This window comes from Mycteria americana, chromosome 2, assembly GCF_035582795.1.
Source record: "Mycteria americana isolate JAX WOST 10 ecotype Jacksonville Zoo and Gardens chromosome 2, USCA_MyAme_1.0, whole genome shotgun sequence".
In the NCBI taxonomy this organism is placed as follows: domain Eukaryota; kingdom Metazoa; phylum Chordata; class Aves; order Ciconiiformes; family Ciconiidae; genus Mycteria; species Mycteria americana.
This window is the reverse complement of record NC_134366.1, coordinates 129,006,223-129,031,702: the sequence shown is the minus strand read 5'-3', so window position 1 is coordinate 129,031,702 and position 25,480 is coordinate 129,006,223. Positions and strand designations below refer to the sequence as shown.

General features: G+C 39.3%; 1 protein-coding gene and 4 non-coding genes across 5 annotated transcripts; 3 read left to right on the top strand and 2 right to left on the bottom strand.

Annotated features, from left to right (window-relative positions):
- Positions 1–2,848: 2,848 nt before the first annotated feature.
- Positions 2,849–2,921, top strand: TRNAA-AGC (transfer RNA alanine (anticodon AGC)). The gene has a single exon. It is a non-coding gene; the product is annotated as a tRNA-Ala (tRNA).
- Positions 2,922–3,780: 859 nt separating this feature from the next.
- Positions 3,781–3,853, bottom strand: TRNAA-AGC (transfer RNA alanine (anticodon AGC)). Its single transcript has one exon. It is a non-coding gene; the product is annotated as a tRNA-Ala (tRNA).
- Positions 3,854–6,027: 2,174 nt separating this feature from the next.
- TRNAA-AGC (transfer RNA alanine (anticodon AGC)) lies at positions 6,028–6,100 on the top strand. The gene has a single exon. It is a non-coding gene; the product is annotated as a tRNA-Ala (tRNA).
- A 503-nt stretch (positions 6,101–6,603) lies between these two features.
- Positions 6,604–6,676, top strand: TRNAA-AGC (transfer RNA alanine (anticodon AGC)). Its single transcript has one exon. It is a non-coding gene; the product is annotated as a tRNA-Ala (tRNA).
- A 5,963-nt stretch (positions 6,677–12,639) lies between these two features.
- MCM4 (minichromosome maintenance complex component 4) lies at positions 12,640–25,076 on the bottom strand. The gene is made up of 16 exons (XM_075494614.1): positions 24,840–25,076; positions 24,378–24,536; positions 23,478–23,641; positions 23,290–23,388; positions 23,046–23,141; positions 22,865–22,960; positions 22,309–22,447; positions 21,641–21,861; positions 21,001–21,121; positions 18,939–19,198; positions 16,641–17,006; positions 16,168–16,295; positions 14,605–14,812; positions 13,826–14,054; positions 13,581–13,714; positions 12,640–13,208 (listed from the first exon to the last, which is right to left on the bottom strand). Exons 1-16 carry the CDS (start codon positions 24,907–24,909, stop codon positions 13,116–13,118), a joined length of 2,583 nt encoding a protein of 860 aa, XP_075350729.1. The 5' UTR covers positions 24,910–25,076; the 3' UTR covers positions 12,640–13,115.
- Positions 25,077–25,480: the final 404 nt, after the last annotated feature.

Below are 25,480 nucleotides of genomic sequence, written 5' to 3'. Positions count from 1 at the left end.
AGATTCTGTTCTCTGTTCCTTTTGTTATGATAATTGTTTTACTCTTCCTAAAATAATAACATTCCCAGAGTACCTTTGGATTAAAAAAAATGGACTTGTCTTAAACTGCTGCTGTTGTTTTATCTTAAAAGTGAATTTGCAACTGCAGGCCTAGTTGGGCTTCCCTTAGTTAAGCTGTTTAGGGGCTTCTGTGTTGTCTTTTGAAGCACTGCATATTCTGAGCCATGTCGTGCTGTGAGGTTCGTAAACTCTGGTGTCAACATTTAAGAGTTCTGTGCACATGGTGTTCAGAAATTACAGATACCATGATGGGCAAAGGAAAAAGAAGAAGGAAGGGACATGTATTGCTAAAGGATGATGTAGATCGCTTAGACAAGCAAGCCAAAGGTTCAGAAAAAAACACAAGTTCAGAAATTGTCTTATGCTTCACAGAGTATCCCCATCCTTTCTACAGTTAGAACTTTCTACAGTAGTAAAACCATTCATACGTGTACAAACGTAAACTTGAGATGTTCTGCTTTAAATGTTTTTCTGCTAACACCTTTTTTCCTCCCTTTTGGAGATTCTGCTAGCCCTAATGCCACAATACCATTCTCTCTGGGATCTTCCGGAGCCAAAAAAAAAAAAAGTTTGAGTAATGCATTTGAAAGTCAGATCTAAGTTGGAAGAGCAGAACAGCAAGAAGCTTAATTCTCAGGGTTGAACAGGTGAGAAAGTCTGGAGGAAATGCCATACAAATAGTTGTTTCTGTGTTAAAGTTAGGATGGTCAAGTATTTTTAAAGCATGATTACATACAGGTTGACTTCAAGGGATTTGGTACTGTGTAATAAACCTCCACTGTCTCTGAATCTGTAACTTTTGGTTATGGCTAAGTACTGAGTTGTTGACTGCAGAGGACTTCCAAAGGCATTCTTGTTGAATTATATATGGCACAGCAAAAACTGTATACAGAGGATTACTTTGGATGTATTTTTTCAGTATCTGGCTCAGCAAAATCTTCTAAAATTTGATACTCTGGTTTATTTCATGGACACAAATATAATCCCAGTTATAAAAAATCAAATATCTATTATTCAGATATTAACCTAGATGTCCTGCAAAGACTGGAATTCGGTTATTGTACTTCCTGAAATCACTGAGTCCTTGGAGAGGAGAGAATTGAAAGATCTTTATATGTCAGTGTGATTCGTGTGTCTTAAAGGATCTCAGGCAAATCAAGGAAGAAACTGCAAGAGAGTTGTTTTTAAAGTTATTTAATTTCAGATATTCTTTTTTCCAGAAAGGCAAAGATGTACTACATTTACAATATTAAATAAAAGTTCACAATTCTATCTTGCCTTTTTTTTTTTTTCAGAATCAAAGCAAAAGAATGTCCCAGACTATTACAAGATTTCTGAAGGGTTCACTCAAATTCCTCTTCCTCTTTTTACAGGGAAAAGAAACGATTCCCCATGGTTCCTTTTCTTAGGGTTTTAACAAAGTCAGTTGCGTGTCTTTCCATTACTGCCTGCCATTTCTTCTTTTTATCCATTTCAGCGTTATTTTCTGACTAATTAACAGTTAGTTGACCACTGATTAATAACACACACAAACTATGATTGTTTCCAGCACTTTGAATCAGCAGCTATTTGCACAAATCTAACTATGGCTGGGTATGGCCTCGATCCTCCAAGTTAAATGACAATATATAGAGATTGAGGAAGTAAGAAACTGAAACATGTGAAGCGTGTTGATACTTGATTGTTGTGATATGTCAGTCACATTAGGTCAACAAATCTGCATGTTCCAGTTCTAGCAAAGTAGATCTCTTTTGCTTGCTTTGTTTGTATTTTGTGATAGTGTGAAATCGTAAAGAGTTTTTTTTTTTTCTCTAAATGCGACTTTGAAAGGGAGAAGACTCTAGTACATGACTTCAGATAACAGGAAACATTGGAGATGCTACTTTCTTTGTGTTTTCTGACTCTGATCTTGCAGAGCTGAAACCAAACCACTGAACAGGATTTTCACTGCTATTTCATCATAGCCAGGATTTTTTAAAATATTTTAATTATGTATTCTTGATTTTTATATGTATGTATGAGTATGTGTGTCTATCTGGTGATATAGTCACACCTTAAAAATTCCTGAGATATATTGATAGATAATGTGAACTATCACTTTGTTTCCCATTGTTCCATTCGTCTGGGTGCCTTTTTTTTTTTTCCCCTTTGTATAACTTGGGCCCAGAACTCCATTGCCACAAGAGAAAGAACTGGAAGAAGTCTGCCTATTCAGTCACATCTATTACATTGTAAAATGTGGAAATGGGTAAAGACATTTAGCTGATGCTCTTCCACCTAGGGATTATAAATAGGAAAAATCTGTTTTAGAAAACCATAATCTTTAAATATATCCAGATTTCTCTAAACAGTCATAATTGTTTGGTTTGAACATAAATCTACAGTTGCTTGGAAACACAGACCTTCTGTTATCCAGATGCAACTCAGCTGAATAAAACATGCTGTTACATCAAGGAGTCCAGATTTCATGTTAAGCAAAATTCCCACTAAGGTTGTCAAAAGCAGTGTACTTTAAGAAAGACATAATTGTTTCTGTATTTCACTGGAAAGTTGTGTTCTGTTACTGCCTACCAGAAACTTCGGTAGGGGATTAGAACACAAGCAGTTGGCTCTGACTGCCCAGCTACCACTGTGATACTTGGGTAGAAAAACAATTCGATTTTTGGTAGAAAGTTTCGTTTGTGCTTGAAACAGCAGATCAAATTTCAATATAATTTGTAGAAAGCTGTTCTGTCAGTGAGAAATGCAAAAGTATGAAGGGACAGTAAACACAGGGCTTATTTCATAGGGGGAATTAGCTCAAATGGTAGAGCGCTCGCTTAGCATGCGAGAGGTAGCGGGATCGATGCCCGCATTCTCCATTTGCTACTTACAAGTATTGCCTTTTATCGCCACTGTGAACTTTTATTGCAACTTCATTTTTTCAGTTATCAGTTGTAATTTTTTTGCTGTTTTGGAAAAGAACGGCTTGTAAACTTCTATTTTGTCTAAAATCAGGGTAACTGCCTGCACAAAAAAGAAAGAAATTCCTGTTGATGGGTTTTAAAGAATGAAGCAAAAGCACACTGACAGATACCACTATTTCTTCTGACTTCTGGCTGTGATATGGTTTTAGTGCTCTGTATATACTACCTTATGTTGTGCGGCTTTTTTAAATGTAGATGCATTTTTCTGTAGCAGTTCTGTAAGGATTAAAATTAATCAATTTTAAGAAGCACATGCACAGTATGAATGATTTAAGTCGTTCATGTTGATCAAAGATGAGCATTTTTTTTAAAGTGCAAATTATTTTCTTATATTGGGTTGAGGAAGAAACTGAGTGAAATTGTGAGACTGAATGGCAGTTGAAGCTCAGGTTAGGAACATTTGGAACAACTACATACTTTTACATCTTCTTATAGACAGTTTCACTAACTTTTCATATAATTAAAAACTAAAAAAAAAAAAAAATGCTCACATTAAAATTCAGTGCACTTGTAAGGGACAGAAGTGAGTTTTATTTCCTGTATTAAAGAATAACAACATTAGTATTAGATGCTTTTGTGAAGAAATAATTTTTCAGAGAGTTCACAAGTGTAGTCTGCTAATTGATATTTTTTTCCTGTTTTATTTGCTGTAGGAAATGGCATATATTACTAGCTATATATTTTCTTTCACAAACCTGAACAATTTATGGAAGAAAATCTTATGCTACTATCGATACTCTGTCTCTCAAAACACTGGAGAATGCGGGCATCGATCCCGCTACCTCTCGCATGCTAAGCGAGCGCTCTACCATTTGAGCTAATTCCCCTTGCTTGATACCATGAAGGGCAGATTTACTTCTGCTGAATCATAGCTTGGCTGCTGTATTTATAACAATTTTGTTGAGTCAGTCTGCTTATTTAATAACACTGAATCATCACTGTATTTATGTGGAAGGCCTGTTAGCGGAAAGTCAGAATACTCACTTGACATGAGAAGCAGTAGTACTGATGCATTTTCTGCTGTGCTACTTTGATAAAACAATACTTACTTTCCTGAACAAAGCCTCCTCTAGTGTTTATTCAGAAAGGAAGGAGAACTATTTTTTTACCTCTCTTACAAGGCAGATACCAAAAGACTTGTAAATCTAGAAAATATACTGTTCGAAGTCACTGAAGGGCAATGAGATTTTTCTTTGCCTTGTTTTTCAAGTCTTTATTTTCTTTTCCAACTTTCTTTTCTAATTATCTGTATGTAAAGAAAGTATTCATTTACATTTTCCTAAGTTATATTCTAGGTACGTCTACCTTTTTATATTGACTTTGATGATTTAGTTAAAATAGTATTGCATCTTAAATATATGGGGTTACTAAAAACATTTCAGAAATATAAAAATTCAAGTGTAGTCATACTAACTGACTTTGCAGTGAGAAGCACATTGGCAAAGTTCTATTTGCAGGTTATTAAATCAAGGAATGCTTTCTGGATTTAAAGAACAAAAATTTAGTTTACAGTGAGAATGGTTGCACTGATACACTATGAAACACAAAGGCAATGAAAATGATATAATGAAAGATTTCTCACTTGTTTTTTAATTGCAGAAAAGTAAGTTCTGCTAGTAAGGTAAAACATGTGCAGTAATCCAAAAAGACACGTGCTAGTGGTTTTCTCTAATGGGTTTCACTGGATTAGAGCATCTAGTCAAAAGAAAACAGATTACAAAATTAAGCATCAGCTAGTTACAACTTGTCTAAAATAAGGTAGTACTTCAAATCTAGCACAATCCAGATTCAGGCCAAGATGTGAAACTAAAACTGCAGTATCGCTGCAAATATTCTCCTAGAATTTAAGTATTTCTCCTGCCTTACCTCAGTCTCTGCACAACATTAAATAAAGATTTGTCCATACTATTTCTTGCAATATACTGTAACCGACTTTATCTACCTCACTGGAGTAAACTGGAGGGGAAAAACAAATAAGCAAAAGTGACTTCAGTCCTCACAGGCACACATCTTAGGCTTAGTGATGGCCCACTACATGTCTGCAGCTGGGGTCTTTCCCATATTGTATTTCACAAGGTTCAGCTCTATGTACAGTTTTCTTTATTTACCCTGTGCAGTCCAAGTCAGTATGAAAATGGTGATTACCTCTCCCTATTTTTCACCCCCAAATCTCATTCTGCTGCCACTGAAAAGGCCTAAACCTTGGACAGTTCAGCTCACAGAAAAACAGTTTATTTGATGCTAAAGTCAGATAAAGGTGAGGAAAGACCTCTGCAATAGTACTGTTTTCAGTGATTAAAATGTGTATTTCATATAATTGACAGCCCATTATTTTGTGATCTTGAATTGGTTGTGATTGCTAAGTTTTCATGTAAGATAGTGAGTAAAACTTTCTAATTTCTCCACTTGATTGGGAGAACTTCCTTACCTACATAGCTGAAAATAACCTGACCTTCTTAATTGCATTTTTTCATTTGTCTAGGGTATTTCAGCTGTGAAGGCTTTGCGTGCACATCCTTGCATTTAACACAGATCACTTCGATGCATCTCTTTGGCAACACTAACGTAAACTGATATAAGCTAATTTAATCAGGTTTGACTTTTGCTTTCTGAGGTGGTCGTAGGGGACGTCAGGGCAAATGCGAGTTTTTGTATTATCTTCAAGCTGCTCCGCTCGTCTGGATGTGACTTCCTTCAACACAGAAGAAGCAGCTGCCCTCTTCAAAGAAGGATAAATCTAGTGCAAGTTGGGTGGCACTGAAAGGCTGCAGGTCGTGAGTTTGTCATTTAAGTTAGCATGAAGTGCCTTATCACATTGTTCGGGGAGTTTATCATCTTGGGCAAAAAAATAGACAAGCTGAAGGTCAAATGCTAGTAAGTGTTCTGAACAGCTGCCCTGGGGTTACTACCCATGATAGAAGAGCAGAGTGAGTACAGAGAAGGCAGTTTGCATTTGTGGTTATTAAAATCTATGGTTACAGGAAAAAACTGAGTATTGTGGGGGGAATTAGCTCAAATGGTAGAGCGCTCGCTTAGCATGCGAGAGGTAGCGGGATCGATGCCCGCATTCTCCACTGTCATGTTTTTTTGTGGTGGGAGAAAAAACAGCTAACTGTGAAAGATGCTTTCATGTACTGAAATGGAATTTTGAAGTGAAATAAGCTCTTATTTTTTAGATGTACATAGTTCATTTCTTAAGTGCTGCCATACGTTTGACTAGAATAAATTAAAATAAAAATACATAGAAACTGACTTTTCTGGGGAGAAAACCAAATGCTGGAAAGTACTTCCTCTCAGGAATTGCAAGTAATAAACTTTTTTTTTTTAAATTTTATACACCTAGAAAACATACTTTTTCTGGTTTGTTTTGTTTCTTACTACTTCATTTGGAAATGCTAAATGAAATATTACAAATTTATTATTTGACACCTGTTTTGGAATCGCAGTTGAATGTGTTTTCATTTGTGAGTAGATACACCAGTGCAAGAGAGAAAACTGTATTACATGTATGGAACTGCAGGTTTTAAATCCACCTTGAAGATCAGAGTTTTGTGATCCCTATTAACAATAAGAGGAGGGGGAATTAGCTCAAATGGTAGAGCGCTCGCTTAGCATGCGAGAGGTAGCGGGATCGATGCCCGCATTCTCCAGTGTTTTGTTAAACAAAGGAATTGTTATACCTAGAAGTAGAAACTACCAAAACAAAGTATGTAACTATTTTGGTAAAATGTTAATTTGTTTTAATCAGGGCAAAAATGATTTCCTCCCCACCCTCCTTCCTTCCTTCCTTCCCAAAGTCAGGCTTATATAACTGCATATGTCACTCCTCTGTCATAACCATTGACTCTGCCTGGCCACTTTCAGTCAAATTTGGCATAAAGAGAATCCTGCAATATGATGTTTTCCCAGGCTTTATGAAAAACAATGGACGAATGATGGTTAGAGCCCTGAATCAGCATGTCTTTTCTCCACTTGTCCAACTAGGATATAGTTTGATGAGACAGTGCAAAACAGTAGTTTAGGAATGCTTGTTCTTCCCCAACTGCCCATTCTGGTCCCTGTCGAGAAATACAGGATCTTCTTTTCATTTACGATCTTTGTGAAGCTGGTGTATGAACTGGATTGGTCAATTCAAGTTTAAGGATAAAAGTTGTCACCTCTGTCCCCCCAGGTCTGTATCCTAGAAGGCACGCTCCAGCTGCTGTGTCTTTTAGCTATGGCCTGTGTGCAGGTTATAACTGAAGTCCTTAGCCTTCTCTCCTACTTCTGTTTTTGCAGGACTGGTTTTAAGAGGCTAATGCCTGCCACACTTCTGTTAGAGCTTCAGAGATAACCTTGACCATCTAATTGATTCACTGACTTCCCCTAACACCTTATTAGTTTCTTCTGATCCTTCTCCAGATGTTGTGTGTTTCTTTATGGTGCACTTCCCCCTGGCCCTTCTAGAAGCAGCTGCACAGCAAGTGCAGCTTTTTAGATCTTAGTGACCAGTGCTGCTAAATCTGCTGTGTCTTGAGTGTTAACTAAGCACCTTACAGTGTGCAAAAAGGCCTACTGATTTCCTCACATCTTCTCTCTGTTCATGGCTGAGGAAGAAAATGTGCATGGAACTAGCAAAATGCTGGTATTATTCCACTTCTTGGTCTGTCTCCTTATACTTTGGAGCCTGAAAACTTAACCTTCCCCTTGAACTCTTAGGCATACCTAAAAAAGTTTGTACCAGTCTTAGTGACTACTTTCAGTGTGATTAGTAGACAGAAGATGCCTAGAACAGTCATACTAAGTGCCATCCTTCTGACAACAATCTGGCATGCTTACACCTACTGTGTACACACTTATTTTCAGCAGGGTTGTTCTCAGTGCACACTGTGTTGGCAGTGGCTTCTTGTCCCACCAATATCCTTTACTAAACCTGCCTCATAAAAATGATTCCTGATCATTATCTTTGAAGTGTGATTTTTTATCTCATCAACTGTTGTAAGAAGTGTGGACAAAGATAACTTACATATCTGTCTCCCGGGAATATCTAATGATGAGTCTTTTCAGAGAAAATACTTTTCTTTCTTTTAGGATGACCACTGAGTATTCCAAGATCCTTCAAATAAGTGAATAGATTGATATCTCTCCCCCACCCCCCATGAAGTGAAGGCAGGATACAGAGTTTGGAATATTTCTCAGTAACATCCATCCTCAAGTTTTGCCAAAAGGGTTATGCAAGGATTCTAACCTGCTTCTTGCACTCAGATAAAATAGACCATATAAAGCAGTTGTGCTGCTTTGTACACCTGAGGGAGGTATACATAGCATTGTATTTTGCTATTAAAAAAATCACCAGTGCCAGGCACTTGGGAGCATTATTGTTTATCCCAGGGGAAATAGCTTACCTATTGGGGTAATTCTCACATATGCAATTAAAACAGTGTTAAGCCTGCTTTAGCTTCCTGATCAGCGTGGGGCTGCTTTTTTCAATTATTGAGAGGAAGCTAAGAACAATAAGGAAGTACTTCGATGGATTTCTACAGCTAGCCCCTGTATGGCTGAGAAGCTGGATCAGCCCTATAATGATGTTTACTCATTATGTATGTGTACTAATGATGTACTCGTTTGTTTATATTTATTTCAGTTTGGTTGGAGTGTTTATATCATGTAGATTCCATGAGAGACTCTTCTAATAAGGGTTACAGAGGCAATTATTTTTTAAAAGTGACAGGAACTGTGTGATCCTGGTATGTAGCTGTTACACAGTGATGGAACATGAGTGGAACTGTCAACCAAGCAGATGTTGCCAAGACTATTTACCTAGAAAGATACTGTAAGGAGATGCCAACTTAATGAAAAAAATTCTGCCTATACAATGTTCTTAGAGCTTCGTTGTTACTGAGTACAAGCTTAAGAGCTTAATGGCTGTTCTTTGCATACTGAAAGATGGGCTGAGAACTAGCTGGGTGATGGAGGTGCCTCCCCTTTCTTCATCTTCCCACCCACACATACATGTATTGAAAAGCAAAGGTAACATACTACGTGACTAAAACTGAGATAAGGTCGTAAGTACCAATGCAGGTAGCCAGCCTAGCCTTACTGTATCGAGGTTGGAGGCTCAGCTCACTCAATTGACATTATACGCCTGGATACTTAGGCTCAATTCTCTCTTGGTTCTCTCTGGCTTTAAATTGTGGATGTAGTAATGTGCAGTTCTGTTCTGGAATGGTATATGCATTCTCCTGCTTCAAGTCTGGATCTGGTGCTGCTGGAGAAGATTGGCAACTGGAAAGTGCTCCTGACTAAGGACTAGAACCAGGAAGTAAATCTTCCCTGGCTCCCCACGCAGTAAGCTTGTGCCAACCATTTCTTCACTGGGTCAGAAATGCCAGACTCTGAGGGGTCTGTTGTGGTTACTTCTTTTGGGGACGAGGGAAGGAAATGACACTTGAGTACTACAGCTGTGGGCAGTATGAAAGACTATGACAAGAAAAAACAATTCTAAGAACAGCCAGTTTATCAGCTTTTTTTTTTTTTTGGTGTCTGAGGTGTACAGAACTATTGATGATTAATGCTTTAAGCTTTTTAGTATCTTCAACAATTAGACAGCTCACAAGTCACAAAAAGAACTTGCACCAGGACTGTAATAAAGTTAACCTCTTAAAATGGAGGAAGGGTGAAAAGCTCCCCTAGTTCCTAGCATTTCTTCTAGAGGTCATCAGAGAGACTCTCTGATATATCTTCCACACAAGAAAGTTTAGTAGCTTTCCTACACCTAGTTATTTGTATTTTTAAGAGTCTAGATATTATTGTACCTAGTAGTTTTCAATAAAACAAGACTAGGAAAGACTGTATTGCTCTTGCTTCAGAGCTAGGAAGGGTTTTAATTACTAAAGGAAACCTTCTTAATGATTTTTCTTATATTTTGTCAGAAGTATTTGATGTTTGGTCAAGACTAACAAAGGAGTCTTAACTAGATGCATAGCAAATCTGATCCAAGTTGGTCAGTAAGTTGCACTAGTAAACACCTGCTTCATACTAGAAAAAAACAATTTGTATGATAATGGTTAAGAGAGAGTTGGACCACAAAACCACATAAAAAATATGTGGGGTTTTTAATCGCATTTATAAAAGAAACAATTTAACCTGAAGATGTAGCAAGATCTTCAAAACAAATTATGCAGGCATTATCAGTGGTTCCTTGATAAGATTTCCACTCACAAAATATGGTAATTGGAAGCTTTACACTTCATTAGAAAAGGGGCTCAAATTTAGGCAAAAGCAATCCAAACCTACTCCTACCCTATCCAGTTGAGTGGTGGGACATGATCAGGAGTCACTGAACAAACCAAGCGACTGTTTTCTCTGCAATCAAAATATAGGGTAATCAGAGAAAATGCTTTAGGGATCTACAAAGTAATTATATAGTAATTAAATAAATATAATTAATAGGTCTTCTGCTCAGATTTTATGACTTCTAAAATATTTTTCATAATAGCAAATACAATGCTCGTTTTCTTTATCAATTTGGAGTCCAGAGATGCCAGTCACAAGGGGAGTCTAGTTGTGCTTAGTGTATAGACAAACTGTACTCTCAAAACCTTACAACCCACAATTAACTAGCTTTTTGGTTTTGAGCATTAAATAATATAAGCTGGTGCCAGGCTGTCTGTAAACATTATCATAAGGTGGCCATGCAAACTGAGAATTGGATGACAGCCTCCATATTGACTGTCAGTTTACCTCACAGATGAGGAATCCCATGCTTTTTAAGTAAACTGTACGTGTATTTTTACAAGACTACACGTGGTCTTGCCAAGTCAGAAAAAAATGCAAAATGCTTACTTTCTTCAGTCCATCTTGCTGTATCCAGACAGCAAGTTACATAGCAGCTCTAATTATGAAATTAGATAAATACACTGCAAAACTGGGATAGAATCACTTCCCTGACAAGCTGTTTGACATGCAGTCTTCAGTGCATTTTCTTCTTTTCCCGAGATAATCCTGGAAGTCCTAGGGCCTTCTAGGAAGATAAAACTGCAATTCCAGAGTGACTGCCAAAAGTAAGACTGAAGTTTGATGAACGTAGTCTTAAGGAGTACATTATCTCAGTTATGATGGACAGGGGCTAATCTTGACAGATGTTTCTCACTTGGGAGTTTATATCTGTTCCTACTGAAGCACCTACAAAACTTGGGATGGCTAGGATCGAGTTCACTTTCCAATCAAATCTGTGCTTGCAGAGAAATGACATACCAGCTTTGAAACCAGTGACAGTGGGAGCAAGTGACATTTTTTGGTCTACCTTGTATTGGTTCCCTGCCCACCCTGCATAACCAGTGACTGCATTCTGTGCTAGGAAAACAGAAGAGTACCATTCTATTTCACTTCAGCAGCAGCTTTTCTTTATAGTGCTAGACAAGATAGAAGATCACTTCAACTACTGTCTCTCAAAGTGACTTACTATAAGTAATTTCTGTCAGTAGGCTTATAACTTTTTTTTTTAATGTCTTTTGTAGAATGTATAGAAGACTTAATGCCTTTCTTCTATATAGTTTCTGATGCTAAGAATATCAGGCGTTGCATATAATAATCCCCTGGTTGCATATTCTGGTCTTTAAATGACTTGAGTTTTTTAAATGAGCTTAATTATAACTACTAACAGCATAGGGTGTATAGAGCAGTAAATTATGATACATAGTTTGAGACTATTACATAGAGTAAAGAAAATATTCTCAGTCTAAGTAAGTAAATTACTTTCATCTTCCTTTTGCTTTGTATACATTTCAAATTAATATGTGGATGGTTAAGCTCTTTTAATCAGGTTGTTTTTTCTTTTTAACCAAAAGACTGTTTACAAGCATTTCCATTCTATATCTACCTAATTACAGAGTGGCACTTGCAGTCCTTGCTTATTTAAAAAAACCAAATCATCTCTATCAACTACTACATACAGACTTTAAGAGCCACCTAGTGGGATTATTCTGCAAGTAACCCTGTACACACTAAATACAGTAATTCCTAATAGCATTTTACTTTAAAAAACAAACCCCTCCAAAAAACTAGAAGATGGTGAATTAAGAATCATCTTAAATTGAAAGGGAGCTGAAATCTGTTTTACATGCAAACAGTAGGAGTACTTATTTCAGCTTAAAAGGGCTAAGTGAGCAGTTGAGATCAGCCTGGTGCTGTCTATACTGAAGTGAATTAAGGAACTCTTCTACTAGCTTAGCTGTGAAAGTAATAGCAGCTGTTGACATGCAATGGCTGAGAGCATCTATCCTGCCTAGAATGAGGAAGACTCTCCAGTCATGCGCTACTGGACCTTGTTCTTTCAGGACCAATTATATGAGATTACACCAAAGGTGGGTAACTTAATTTATCCAGTCATGCTTAAATGTGTAGTAAGAAAATTTGGTTTCAAGTAGAATGTATCTGGCTTTTTTACATTGAGGATATTGCCAAAGTACACTCAAGTCAAAAAAAAGGGGGGGGGGGGCGCGGTACACAAAGTTCCTTCATGCTCTCACAGAGAGTTTCCCAAAAATTGCAGAATGCTAGATTGAAAAGTGCTCAGCACAGGATATGCTCATTTTCACTTGAAATGAATGCTAAAGAGACCTTTTAAGTCCAATAACTTTATTTCAGATTACAGCAGTACTAACAGTCAAATTGCATTTACTAAAAAGTCATTTAAGATGAATTTTTACAATTCAATTTGAAATACATACAACATTGTTAGCATGTTCTACAAAACCTCATAAAAATATGTAGCACTTAACATACTAGTAATTACATTTAGCTAAAAATGTAAATAGCATTATTCAGTTCAGGATTTTTTAGGTCCTTCATAATCTCTTGTGCTGACAGAAGTGCCACTTAATCATCGCTACACTTGTCATAGCAAATGATGGTCCCAAATCTTGAATATCTTGCAGACTGGCAATATAGTAAATAAGGCAAAGTAAAGCCATGACAGTTGGCTTGCAAGGAAAGGCTATGCTTGTCATAGCAAATGATAGTCCCAAGTCTCAAAGATCTTGCAGACTGACACTATCTTAAGTAAGGCAAAGTAAAGCTGTGACAGCTGGCTTCCAACGAAAGGCTAACTTACAGCAGTCTAACAGTCTTTCCAGTCACAGTCAAGAAGTCATCATCAGCCAAGGCACGAAGCGCTTCTTCAAACATTTCCTTAGTGACAGCCTTAAAGAAAAGTAGTAAATCAAGTAAAGATAGGCACAGGAGGGGGGAAATACTTAAAAGACTGAAAAAATGCCTTCCTTCCTACCAGTTTTTTTAACAGTTTTTTTTAAGCTTTAGTATGTTTTTTTCCCAATTCGAAATCTGGCCTGGAACCATGAAGCCCAGTTTGCCATTTCAGAATCCAGAATAAACTAAGATACAGCAAAGATTCAGGTCATTTATCCATAGAATTGGGGTTTCTGGTCATGCCAGCTGAAAGTTTTGTCTCCCTTTCAGTCCATAATGTGATTTGAGAACGCAGTAATGTTGATTTGGAAAAAACACCATGCTTTTAAATTTAATGAAAATGTAAAAACAAAGCAGGAAACTTACTGTATCAGACTGTGCTCGGAGATCATCGAAAAGCTGTTGGTATTTCAAAGCTGGTGTTTTACCCTTTGACTGGATAAGCTTCCTTAAGGCTTGAGCCAACTCCTCTTTCCGCTTACGAGCTGTTGCACTCATTCCTTTTAAAAAGAAATAAGACACCTTTTTAGAAATAAGGTAACGAGGACAGGTTAAGTTACATTTAAAAAAGCCCAATAGTATCCCAGCTGTATCACTATGAAAACACAAACCTGTAGTGAGAATGGATACATCGACAATTCCGGTCCTTGGATCAGTAGCAGACTGTTTCAGTGCTTCCCGATGGAGGCGTTTTGCTTCTTCTACATCAATTGTTTCAACTTTCTCAGAAAAGCGTACTTTAGCATGCGCTTCTGCCAGTCGGATCAGAGACTCAAGTTGTCGAGGATATGCAGAAACCATTCCCCTGCCACTGCCAATCTTCCTCATGTCCACATATGCCTGAAAAGAAGAGAGTCATTAAATATTTCAGTAAATCCTGCTATTTCTATTATTTTCAGAGTCCCCTTCATCCCCCACCTCTTATTTCAGAATACAAGCAATTCTGGCAAGCTATTCCAAACACTGTTTCTGCTCATATACCTTCACGATTCTTCTGCAGTGAAGGATAACCACATCACATATACACATTTCCCTTATAAAGCAATTAAGCCATGATAATGAGTCAAGTTTTGAATCACTTTAAAAACTTCAGGCTAGTCTTACATAATAGTGCTTGTGTCTGTACTGACACATTTCATTTCAGTAGAATTTTATGCTTTTATTAATGTGATAGAACCAAAACCAACACATCTGAAAGCTAAGGAATCAGAGCACAGAGTTACTTTTATACTGATCCCTCTTTCCTTTATAAATGCTGGTGGTTTTTAGAGATGTTTGAAGCATCTTATAGAAAAGTTACATATAAATAGGAAGCATACATACGAGGAGATTTTGCTATTTTTGACAAGTCAGTAAGGACTTGGAACATTATTAACAGCAACTCCTTTACCTCAATAAGGGCTTGGCTTGCTTCTTCACTTAACCTAGGATTTACGTAACTACGAGCATATGCAATGTAATCCCTCAATACTGCCATGTCCATGTATTCCTCCTCCAGCTTTTCTTCACTTTGGTAGTACAGTGAAACCAAATGGCGAGCAAGACGTCTGTCATAAGCTTCATCACGTGGATCCAACATTAAAAAGATCAAGTCAAATCTGAACAGGGTAAGAATCCAGTATTAGTGTGTATACTTTTCTGCCATTTAAAGTAGTTTGGTTTAGGGTTTTTGACTTAACAAGTAGAGGTAGGAGTTATTTGACTATTACTTCCTACTCTAAGTAGGAGTTGCTGTATTAAACTGAGAAGATAATTTTTCTAGAATTCTGAAAGTACAGAACAGCACAGTGGATTTGCTTTCATCCTATGGACTTGAGACTTTGAAAGTGAGATACACTCTGCAAAATTCAGATCCCATGTTTAAGGCTGACAGTTTTCATTTTCTTAATAAAACAACAACAAAAACCACACAAACAAAAAACCTCTACACACATACTAAATAGACAGAACAAAGTTGCTGCTAAAGAAACTGCCCTGAAAGGCAATAGCACATACCTATATAGTTATTTTATGCATATAAAAACCATGAGTAAATGTATGTATAAATAAAAAAGCACTTGTGGTTTAATCCTGAAAAAAATGGTGGGTTTTTTGTGTTTTGTTTTTGTTTTTTTTTTTTTTTTTTTTTTTTTTTTTTACACAAACAATATATTCAGCTATGCTCAACTATAGGCAGACACTTTTAGCCAGCCCATCATGTTATTTTCATAAGCTTAAATCCAATAAATGATGGAACTGAGGTGCTGCGCAAGCCTAGTTTCATTCAGTACACCCGTACTAAGGTACCATTTCTCACTAAATAGCTAAATTAAGCAGCTCTTAATTGAAATCTCAGCTGTAGGTGTCCTCAGAATATCCAGTATACCAGTGTACTTCAAATTTTCAGCTAGTGTGGGAATTCCTCACAAGATGCACCTGCAGCACATAGACAGTTTAATTTTAGATCAGCAGATGCTAACTGTTGCTCTAACAGCTATCACCCAAAAGGCTAGCACTGCCACCTCCCTGACTGAATTTTACAGAACAACAGAGATCTGTGCCTGCTTCATGGATTCTACCACCTCTGCTGCGAGTTCCCTAATCATCAGTTTCACTTTCAAAGTTTTATGGAGCTAAGAAAAGCATCCTGAGTTTTCGTTGAAGTTATCAATGCTATGTTTCAGAATAACTCTTTTCTAGGAGATGATCATGAAACAATAGAAAAAACCCAGTACAGAAGTAAATAAAGAGATCCTACAGATATCATCAGATCTTCTGTTCAAGGTCAATATGTAAATACTAAAAGGCAGTTCTCTGCTCACATAGGAGTAAGAGCAGCATTTAAAATAAATGCTACAAAAGTTTTCCACTACACTACAAAGAACACAATTGTTCTGTTCTACTATATTTAATCATTTTCACAAGAGGAAGAATAACATCTCAAACATGAGACATGCAAGTGGGATTTGAGTACCTTGACAACAGCGTATGAGGAAGCTGGATATTTTCAATAGTAGTCTTTTTCGGATTCCACTGTGATTCTATAGGGTTAGCTGCTGCTAGGATAGATGTACGAGCATTCAGTTGGCAAATAATTCCAGCCTGTCAAAGTGAAAAACATTTCTGAAACCAGCTGCAACTGTGCACCACCAAAATGTTTTCCTCCCCAACTTCACAAGACCACTGGTGTTATTAAATGGGTTCTGTGGTGAAAAACTGCATTGCAAAAACCTTTTAAAGCAAAGCAAGAACAAAAACATCCAGAAATACTACAGTTTGCTATGAAAGCTGTATTCGTTTGTAAATGAGTTGTTACATAATCTAGGATTGATCCACTGACAACAAAAAAAAAGTGTAATCCTTTGTTTTTCTGGTAACTTTTTGGTTTCATCTGCCTAGCAGATACTGTGCTTACTGCAGAGAACCCGAAATTTAAAAGAGACTTACCTTTGCAATGGAGAGAGTCTGTTGTTCCATTACTTCATGTAGTACTGATCTTGTGCTTTCATTCATTTTATCAAACTCATCAATGCAGCATATGCCATTGTCACTAAGTACTAGAGCACCTGTCTGAAGAACCAGTTGCCGTGTTTCTGGATCCTTCATCACATACGCAGTAAGACCAACGGCACTTGAGCCTTTGCCAGATGTATACTGGCCTCGAGGAACCAGGTTATACACATACTGGAGCAGCTGTGATTTACTAGTACCAGGATCACCACAGAGAAGAATGTTGATCTCAGCACGAAAATTGCCTCTTCCTGTGTGAGTAAAATCCTTTCTTGATCCCCCAAAAAGCTGAAGCAGAATACCCTACAAAAATATTCTCTTTAAAAATCAAAACATCACCTCTAGTATGGTTAACAGAGCAAATCCAACTGTTGAATTAAAACATATAATGACCTGAAGCACTGCTAAAGTTAACTCAGAAGAAAACACTTGAAACTGTTCTTAGAAGTCTTTAAAAGGGTTCATTCTTTATAGATATCCTCAATTCCAGTTAATTACAAACATATAGTTAAACTGGTAGGTCTTACAAACTCAGCTTATAATTAAAGTTTCAAATTAGATTTGTTCCAAATCTGTTCGAAAACTTATGTAATCAAAATTTTGCTAAGTTCTGCTGACAACAGGAAAGCCAGAATAGACTATTGTTTTCCCTAAGGCTATGTTTAATCTAGGACCAAAGTACTATTACCTCTTCTGTATCATTAAAAAAAGTGCCATTTTTATCAGCTTTTTAGACAAGACTAATCAAGTAAGTTATTTTCTTTTCAGGAAAACTGCTTTACCGTGTTACAACATTACTTCAATAAAAGTTCTTTACTTGCCCATAAAGATTAGAAGTGTTTAAGGTCTTTATTTCATTGGAATTTACCAACACTTCCACATTTATACTTCCTAAAAAAAGCATACGCTTGCAGTATTAGTAAAGAAATAAAAGTAACTAACTTCCAGTATTTTGAAAGTACTGGAATTATCAGTATAAACATATGCTTGTAATTTTATCAGTTAGCTAGAATTATCAGGGAGGATTTTTTTTCCTTTTCAAATTTACTAGTTTAAATATTCACCATTTCCCACTACTCTTCCCCCGTCCCCCGCAGCATATATATGCTAGATAGTCAGTAAAAAAAAGTGATAGTGACAGCTGGAAACAACAAGGAAAAGAGCAAGGAAGACTGTACACTACTTCACGTAAAGCCTCTGCACAATTTCTTACAGCACAGAAACCTTGCAGAGGCATGGAATGAGCTATTTGTATTAGTTCTTTTCTCATTCACTGCAGAGGTCAGTAAACTTGCAGAGGTCAGTAAAACCTGTTCAGTAGTTACAAGAAGCATGACCTGCCCGATTTTATTTTTCCTGAGGTCCCCAAGTATTGGTGCTCCAATACATGTGGGTTTCAAGCACTTTGAAGTATTAAAGATAGAAGTTTTGTATGGTGTGAACAGATTCTGGTCAGAACCTGAAGATCTCCCCTGATGAAGGCTCCCTAGCTTTCTTCAACACCCACTACACCTGACGTGCCTTAGTGTGGTGAGGAGGTAACAGCAAATGGACTTGTCATTATTGTATTTCCATTTCAGTGGGAAATCATTGTATAGTTTTGAACTCAACTTCTAGCCACTTCAGAAACCTGTGAACTATGACAATGTATAAATCTATAAGGAAAAAACAAAGGAATATATTTGAAGAGGATTGTTTGGTGTCTTGACATCACTTTGAGACCCACTACTGACTGTAGTTTTTGCAATGATAAAGTTGTAGTACCTTAGCTGAACATTTTATTGGAACAGTCCCTTCTTGGATATATCTAAGTAACTGTTTCAACATCCCATAAATCAGGGTCAACCACATGTCTTTATAAAGCTACTGTTCTCTTGTGGATGCCTCTTCAGCAATCATTTACTATGTTACAGCTACTTAACTTTTCTTTGATCACCAGTAATCTGAACTTTCAAGAAATGTCCAAGATGCATACTGCAACTAAATGCTCCCAGTTCTGCTGCTTTCCTGCCTTTTGAATATCTTCCCTCTAATTAACACTCCTTAATACCATGAAAAGAATTACAATACAGTTATAACCAACTCCATCCTGACAAAAGCATGGAGTTTTAAGACTGCTCAAGATACAGTTTTTTGAATTTTGAAGCCTCAAGTCATTTTAATAGCAAACAATAATTACAAATGTACTTGCATATAAATACATTTCTTACAAGACAAATATAGAATTTGATTCACCTTTTTGATATCTTCATGCTCATATATACTTGGGGCCAATGCTGAAGAAAGTCTCTCATATATGTCTGGTTTTTTTGAAAGCTCTCTTAGCATTTCCACACGTTCCTCTGTAAACATTTTTTGCTCCATTTCCTCATCAACACCATGCAGGCGTTTTGCATCTGTCTTGCGATAGTGTATGACATCAATGTGGGTCTTATAGACGGATTTTACATTGCTGACCCTTGGATTAACTCGAATTGGGACTGCCCTGTAGATACCTAAATACAATTTTTAATCACAGCATTAGATATGAAGAAACATAATTCCAAAACATGGAAGTTTTACATTTTCCCTTGACAAGCTTTTCAAAACAGCCTAAATACTTTAGTCAGTTTATCTCCTAGTACCAGTAAGTCATGTAGAAGTCAATGGAACATATTTAAGTCATCTAGACCCTATTTTTGCAGGTACATACACGTTTAACATTCCTATCACAAGTGTTCTCAACAAGGAAAATTTTCAAAAAAATTAAGGCTTGATGCTTTTGAAAGTCCTGCTCTGATGTCTAAAGTCAGCATTTCCCCCTTTTGTAAGTGCCAAGTTTAATAATAGTTTTCTAATGCATCTCTAACAGCTAGCAGTACAGTAGTTGGTTTAAAGCAAAGTGGTTTTTAAAATGTGGTTGTGGTATCACAAGCCTTACTCTATGTTACCACTCTCCTGACAGCAGATGCTGTTTAAGATACTGCTTCTTCCTCGCCTACATTCTCAGAATGACTGAATTGTCAAGGTCAGAAAGGATCTCTGGAGATTGTCTAGTTCTGAGGGGCCGACTCCAGTCCGAGGGGCTCAAAGTGGAGTCAACTAGAACAGGCTGCTAAAGGCCGTGTCCAGTCAGGTTTTGACTATCTCTAAGGATGGAGACTCCACACAGCCCCTCCGGGCAACATGTGCCAGGGCTTGACCACCCAAACACTAAAAGTTTTCTTATGTTTAACTGGAATTTCCTGTATTTCAGCTTGTGCCCACTGCCTCATATCCTGTCACTGGGCACCACTGAAAAGAGTGTGGGGCTTTGTCTTCTTGACACCACCCCACCCCGCAAATCAGGTATTTATAAACACAGTGGTAAAATCCCCCTGAGCATTCTCTTCTCCAGGCTGAGCAGTCCCAGCTTTCTCAGCCTTTCTATATATGACAGAGTATCCAGTTATCATCATGGCCCTTTGCTGAATCCACTCCAATATGCTCAGGTCTCCCTTGTACTGGAGAGCCCAGAACTGGACACAGTACTCCAGATGTGGCCTCACCAGTGCTGAATAGGGGGGAAGGATCACCTCCCTCGACCTGCTGGCAACATTCCTCCTAATGCAGCCCAGGAGGCTGTTGGCTGAACGGCAACACAATCATCTGGTCTTATCAAGTATTGCTGCCTTCTAGTTTTGCTTTTGCCTGCAAGTTTGCTGAGGGTGCACTCTGTCCCATCATCCAGGTCGTTAGTGAAGATATCCAACAGTGTCTGGCCCCAGTATTGACCTCTGGGGTACACCTGCGGTGACCGCCCTCCAGCTGGACTTTGTGCCACCGATCATAATGCTTTGAGCCCAGCAGTTCTGCCAGTTAAATCCATCTCACTGTCCACTTATCTAACCTATACACCATCAGCTGGTCTATGAGGATGTTGTGGGAGACAGCGATGAAAGCCTTGCTAAAGTCAAGGTAAACAACATCCACTGCTCCAGTCATCTCATTGTAGAAGGTTGTAATCCACTGTCAATCCATGCTGACTACTCCCAATCACCTTCCTGTGCTTCATACAGTTAGAAATGGTTTCCAGGATTATTTGCTGTGTCACCTTCCCAGGGGTCAAGAGGAGGTTGACTGGCCTGTAGTTCCCAGGTCTCCTCCTTGCCCTGGGAGTGACACTGGCTTTCTTCAAATACCTTAGCCAACCATGACTTTTCAAAGATGACTGAGTGGCCAGCTCCCTCAGCACTTGCAGGTGCATCCCATCAGGTCCCTTCATAGACGGTTAATATCAGTGAAAAAGGAGGATGCAAATACTCAAGCCAAATTTTACCTGTGACATTAACTCTATCACCTGGCTGAACTTTATCAACGAGGTCATTGTGAGCAAACAGCACAACCGTATGAGGGGTCTGTCCAGCTGGCATATCTTCAGGAGACTCCTGCAGTTTGATCTAGCAAAAAACACTCAAGTTTTAGTTTCAAAAAAAGCAAAGCTTTTCCAGAGAGCATACAACAGAATCTTGTATTATCAGTCTTCACCATTGTTTTGAATCAGGAACATTGCTCAAGAACAAATACCCCCAGCCAAACAGCAAAACTGATTACTAATAAAAAGATATGATGAAATTGAGAATTCTGCTGGTTGCTACTGGTATGGCTAAAATGCCGTTACAGACAAGGCTCATCTAGTCCGGATAGAAGCGAACATACTATATATAAAGGAGCTTCCATGTGGAAACAATAAGACGTGTACGTACTTTATTTCATCCTTTTAATGCATTTCTTCTCTCAAGGATGGACTTAGCCCTTTGCTAAGTTGTTTCACCCATTTTTGTGTTCCAAAACACGTTTCCCTTTTCAAAACATTCAGTCTCAAGATACATACATTAATGCTATTGATGATATTATGGGGGTGGGGGAGCAAAAAATAGAAACTGTTTCATTTTAGCCACTACCTAAGCACAACGTACCATCTGTTTGTCAGAGAACATGGATCGGTTGTGAATCAGCGCCATACTGTGTGTTGTGTTACAGTTCTTGCATACTGATGGTTCAGCAATCCTGCCACGGTCGATTTCTACTCTGGTGGTGAAAGCGCAAACCTGGCATTTAAAGAATGCTTCCTGCATCTCAGGAATTAACTGGGAGCTTCTGATGACCATACCGCTGATGGTGATAAGTTGATCAATATCTACAAAATAGAGACTCGTGTCATCACTTCATACTCTTACAATTTAAAATGACCTTCAAGTTTCATGTTATGTTAGTTTTTAGCTGGGAGGTAGACATTTGGTTAGGTACTAGTATTTTGTCTAAGACAAAGCAAAAAGAATCATAAATGCGTAGTACAAATACTCTAATTTACAGAAATATTTATACAAAAGAAAGAATCCTTTGCACTTGCAGAACTAAGAACGTGAGTAGCTGATGCCAGGAAAGATTTCCTTTACAGATAGATTATTCTGCATTTGGGCTCTAAAGCATTGGCTTCTGAAACAGACTTATATAAACAAAAGACATTGGTCTGGATGGACCACAAGTACACTTTTATACGGTCTTCATGTAATTCTATGCTGACATTCAGTAAGTTTATATAAATCCTTAAAATTCTTTTCTAACGTGGTAATCAAAAGTTTACCTTCAGGGTTTAGACTTCTCATATTCCTAGTCTTCAGTGCATTATATGGCCTTACTTGAATTTGATGTTCTAATATTGAATCAGGGTAACGATCAAAAAAGATCTCATTGGCAGCCATGTCAAATGTTGGGATAACTTCCTGTATAAAATTGTTAGAAACAGTTAAGTTTCAAAGTTAAGAAAAGAAAAAAAAATCATAAAATGAAATATTTTTGCATAAAGCATTTTATGTGCTGCTGATCAGCCAGGAATGACTAAGAGTTATGCCAGCTGAGCATCTGCCTATGTAACAGGAAACTTACTGGCAAAAAAACCCAAAGTCCAAGACTCCGGACATTGCAGTTTAGCAGCTAATTTTGCATGTATGAGGTACCCACTCTAATATCTACCATCAAGTTTTAACTACTATGAAACAAGACATTTTATAGTAAGTAAAATAAAGAAGCCAGAGATCACACTGGACATACAAAGTACACATTGCATTTAAACGAATGTATTGAAAGACAGAAATATGAAAGGGCCACTTGAAAGCCAGCAAACAAGTGCACTACTTCACCTGAGGATAGCAGATCAGTTGCCTGTAAAGATTTTCATCAAATGATCTTAGATGGTCACAATTTACGTTCAGGAATGGTTCCCCAACAATATTAATCTGCAAGATATTTGAAAAGAATACTTTAGCTCAATATCATGCAAGACAGAAAAAGAAAAGTTAGATTTCTCAGCGTTACAAGTACCTCTTCAAGTCGTTGCATATAGCGTGGCTCGTTAAGATCCAAGCCAATGTCTTCATCCTCTTTAGCCAGCGGATCAATGAAACGCTGAAGAAATCTCTGAATGTCAGAGGTAACAAAAGACAGAAGGGAAAGATGAATGGAATTTAGTAGTACAAACACCTACTGTGTATCAGATTCAACTAGTATTCGTTTAAATCAAACTAGCTTTTCATTTAGAAGAGGAAGAAATAAGTTGTCAACCTACCTGGAATTTTTCTTTGCATGAGGCTACATTAACATCTGTTCCCCAAATAACAAGCTTTTGTCCAAGAGATTGCTCGGTCGCTACTACATCCTCAGCTGGCTGCATGGAAACAAATTAAGCATACACAAATATGCATACAGTTGTTTAAAAATAAGCTGTCAGATACAAAATATGAGACATCTACCTACCCCATCTGAGTGTAAATCAACTTGTCTGGCTTTACGGACAGACCCAAGATCTGGCCTCTGCCTAACCGGAGTTCCTCGTACACCACTTCGTGGAGTACCCTCTACCCTGGAGCTGGGTGTGCCGTAAGTCAGAGGTGAACTGATATCGAAGTCAAGAGGAATAGCTATAAAAAAAAATGTTTTGTTATTATTATCAAGACATTTTACGTTTAGAGCAGACTAAAATTCAGCCTCTGCATTTGTCTCATTGTTCTTTTAACTCTACTGTCATGAGTCGCATCAATCAATTCCGGTGTTTTAACAAAACAGAAGCAACAAAGATGTTGCAAGTCTAGCTAGAACTTTCCTTTGCATTAACATCTCTTCCAAAAGATCCCGAGTTCTAGTAAAGCTTCGCTAGAGAACTTCAAAGCGGTACTGCATTTTAAAATGACATTGGTGTTCAAGCCTAAAAAGTCAAAACGCAGCATTTTAGATGAAACACATTTTTCAGTATTTTTGGGGCTGTAAAACAAGTGGCATGACAATCACCAGCTACTGCAATCAAAAACAATCCTATTCATAAAAGCAAGAAAGGCTTTTTATGGCAATCAATCTAATTCTTTCTGCATTAATAATTTTGTTGATTATTTTCTTCTTTCTAGAAATACGTAAAAGAATAAGGTAGAATCCTTGATACATACTCCCACGATAACTTGAAGCTACAACAGCAGACCTGCACCCCCGACACTGACTACGTTCCTGTACTGTCCACTACGCTAAACTCCAGTGAGAAACTGGAGACAAGACTCATTTTTTCCGAGTCTATTTTTCGGCCAGACCCCATCCCCAGGCTGCTCGCTGCACAGCGGCGCAGGCAGGCCCCCGGGACGCAGCGGAGCCGCCCGAGCCCCGGCGTACCGGAGTGGCGGAACTGCGGGGGGCTGGAGAAGAGAGCATCGGGGGCGCTGGGGCTCTGCGCGTCGGCGGGCGGGGAGGTGGGCATGGGCTGCAGGTCTCCGGTGGAGGTGGAGTCGTCTGTCCTCCGCTTCTGCGAAGGAGGAGAACGAGCGTCTTGTGCTGCAAGACACAAACAGACCCGGAGCCGGCGTTTGAATCGTCGCGCCACCGCACGAGGCGGACCGAGGCACAGGCGCGGCGGCCGGGACAACAGCCCCGGGGCAGAGAGACGGCGCCGCTGCCCCGGCGGCAGGCGGGCAGCGGAGCGAGGGCCCACCCGGCAGCCAACACCCGCCCGCTCCCCCCGCATGGTGGCCCCCACCCGCCGCTGCCGGGGAGCCGCGGGCTGGCTCCGGCCCCGGCCCCGGCCCCAACCGCCTCACCCCCGCCCCCGGGCCGGCCCCTTCCCACCAAAGCACTCACGAGTCGGGGGGTTGCTGCCCCGGCCGCGCTTGCCGCGGCGGCGGCTGGGGGTGGAGGCGGGCGACGACATGGCGCTGCTCCGGCTCCCGCGGCGGTCCTACTGCGGGGGGGCGGCGAGAAGAACGCGGGCTGTGGGCGCTTCGCCACCGGCCGAGCCCCGAGCCCAGACGGGCGGGTTGCCGGCCCTCTCCACGCACACGCCGAGCACGGAGCCGGCGGGAAGAGCGGGGCAGCCGCAGCAGCCCCAGCAAACTCCGCGCCAGGCGAGTCGCGTGCGCGCGCTCTCGCGGGCTTTCTGGCCAATGGGTAGGCGCGATCGCAACGGGAGCGCCCAACGGATGCAGGAAGGGGGGGGTGGGGAACGGAGAAGGAATGGAGGAAGAAGGTAAACCCTCCGGGCCCCCGAGGTGAGGGTCGCGCCCTGCTCGAGCTGCTGCCCTACGGGCAGAGGTATACTGCGGGGTGCTTTTTGTGCTACGAGACGGAGCCTGTCCTCAGCAATGGCACATTGCCCCCCTCCCAGCTCAGAGTGGAACCGCCCGCACCTGACCGAATTTCGCGGCAAAACTAGTCCTGCGGTCTGGCAGGGAGGCGTGGGGAGGTCGGAGCAGCCCATTCTCCGCGGGGGAGGGGGAGAGAAA

Bases quoted from the DNA above. Each gene is read 5' to 3' on its own strand.
- MCM4 (XM_075494614.1), bottom strand. From the start codon at position 24,909: ATGTCGTCGCCCGCCTCCACCCCCAGCCGCCGCCGCGGCAAGCGCGGC. The intron at 14,813-16,167 runs GTACTCAAATCC...TACCCTGTTCAG, and splicing joins CCTCATACGCTGTTGTCAAG to ATTTGACTTGATCTTTTTAA. The intron at 14,055-14,604 runs GTAAAGGAGTTG...TCTTCTTTTCAG, and splicing joins CAAGCCAAGCCCTTATTGAG to GCATATGTGGACATGAGGAA.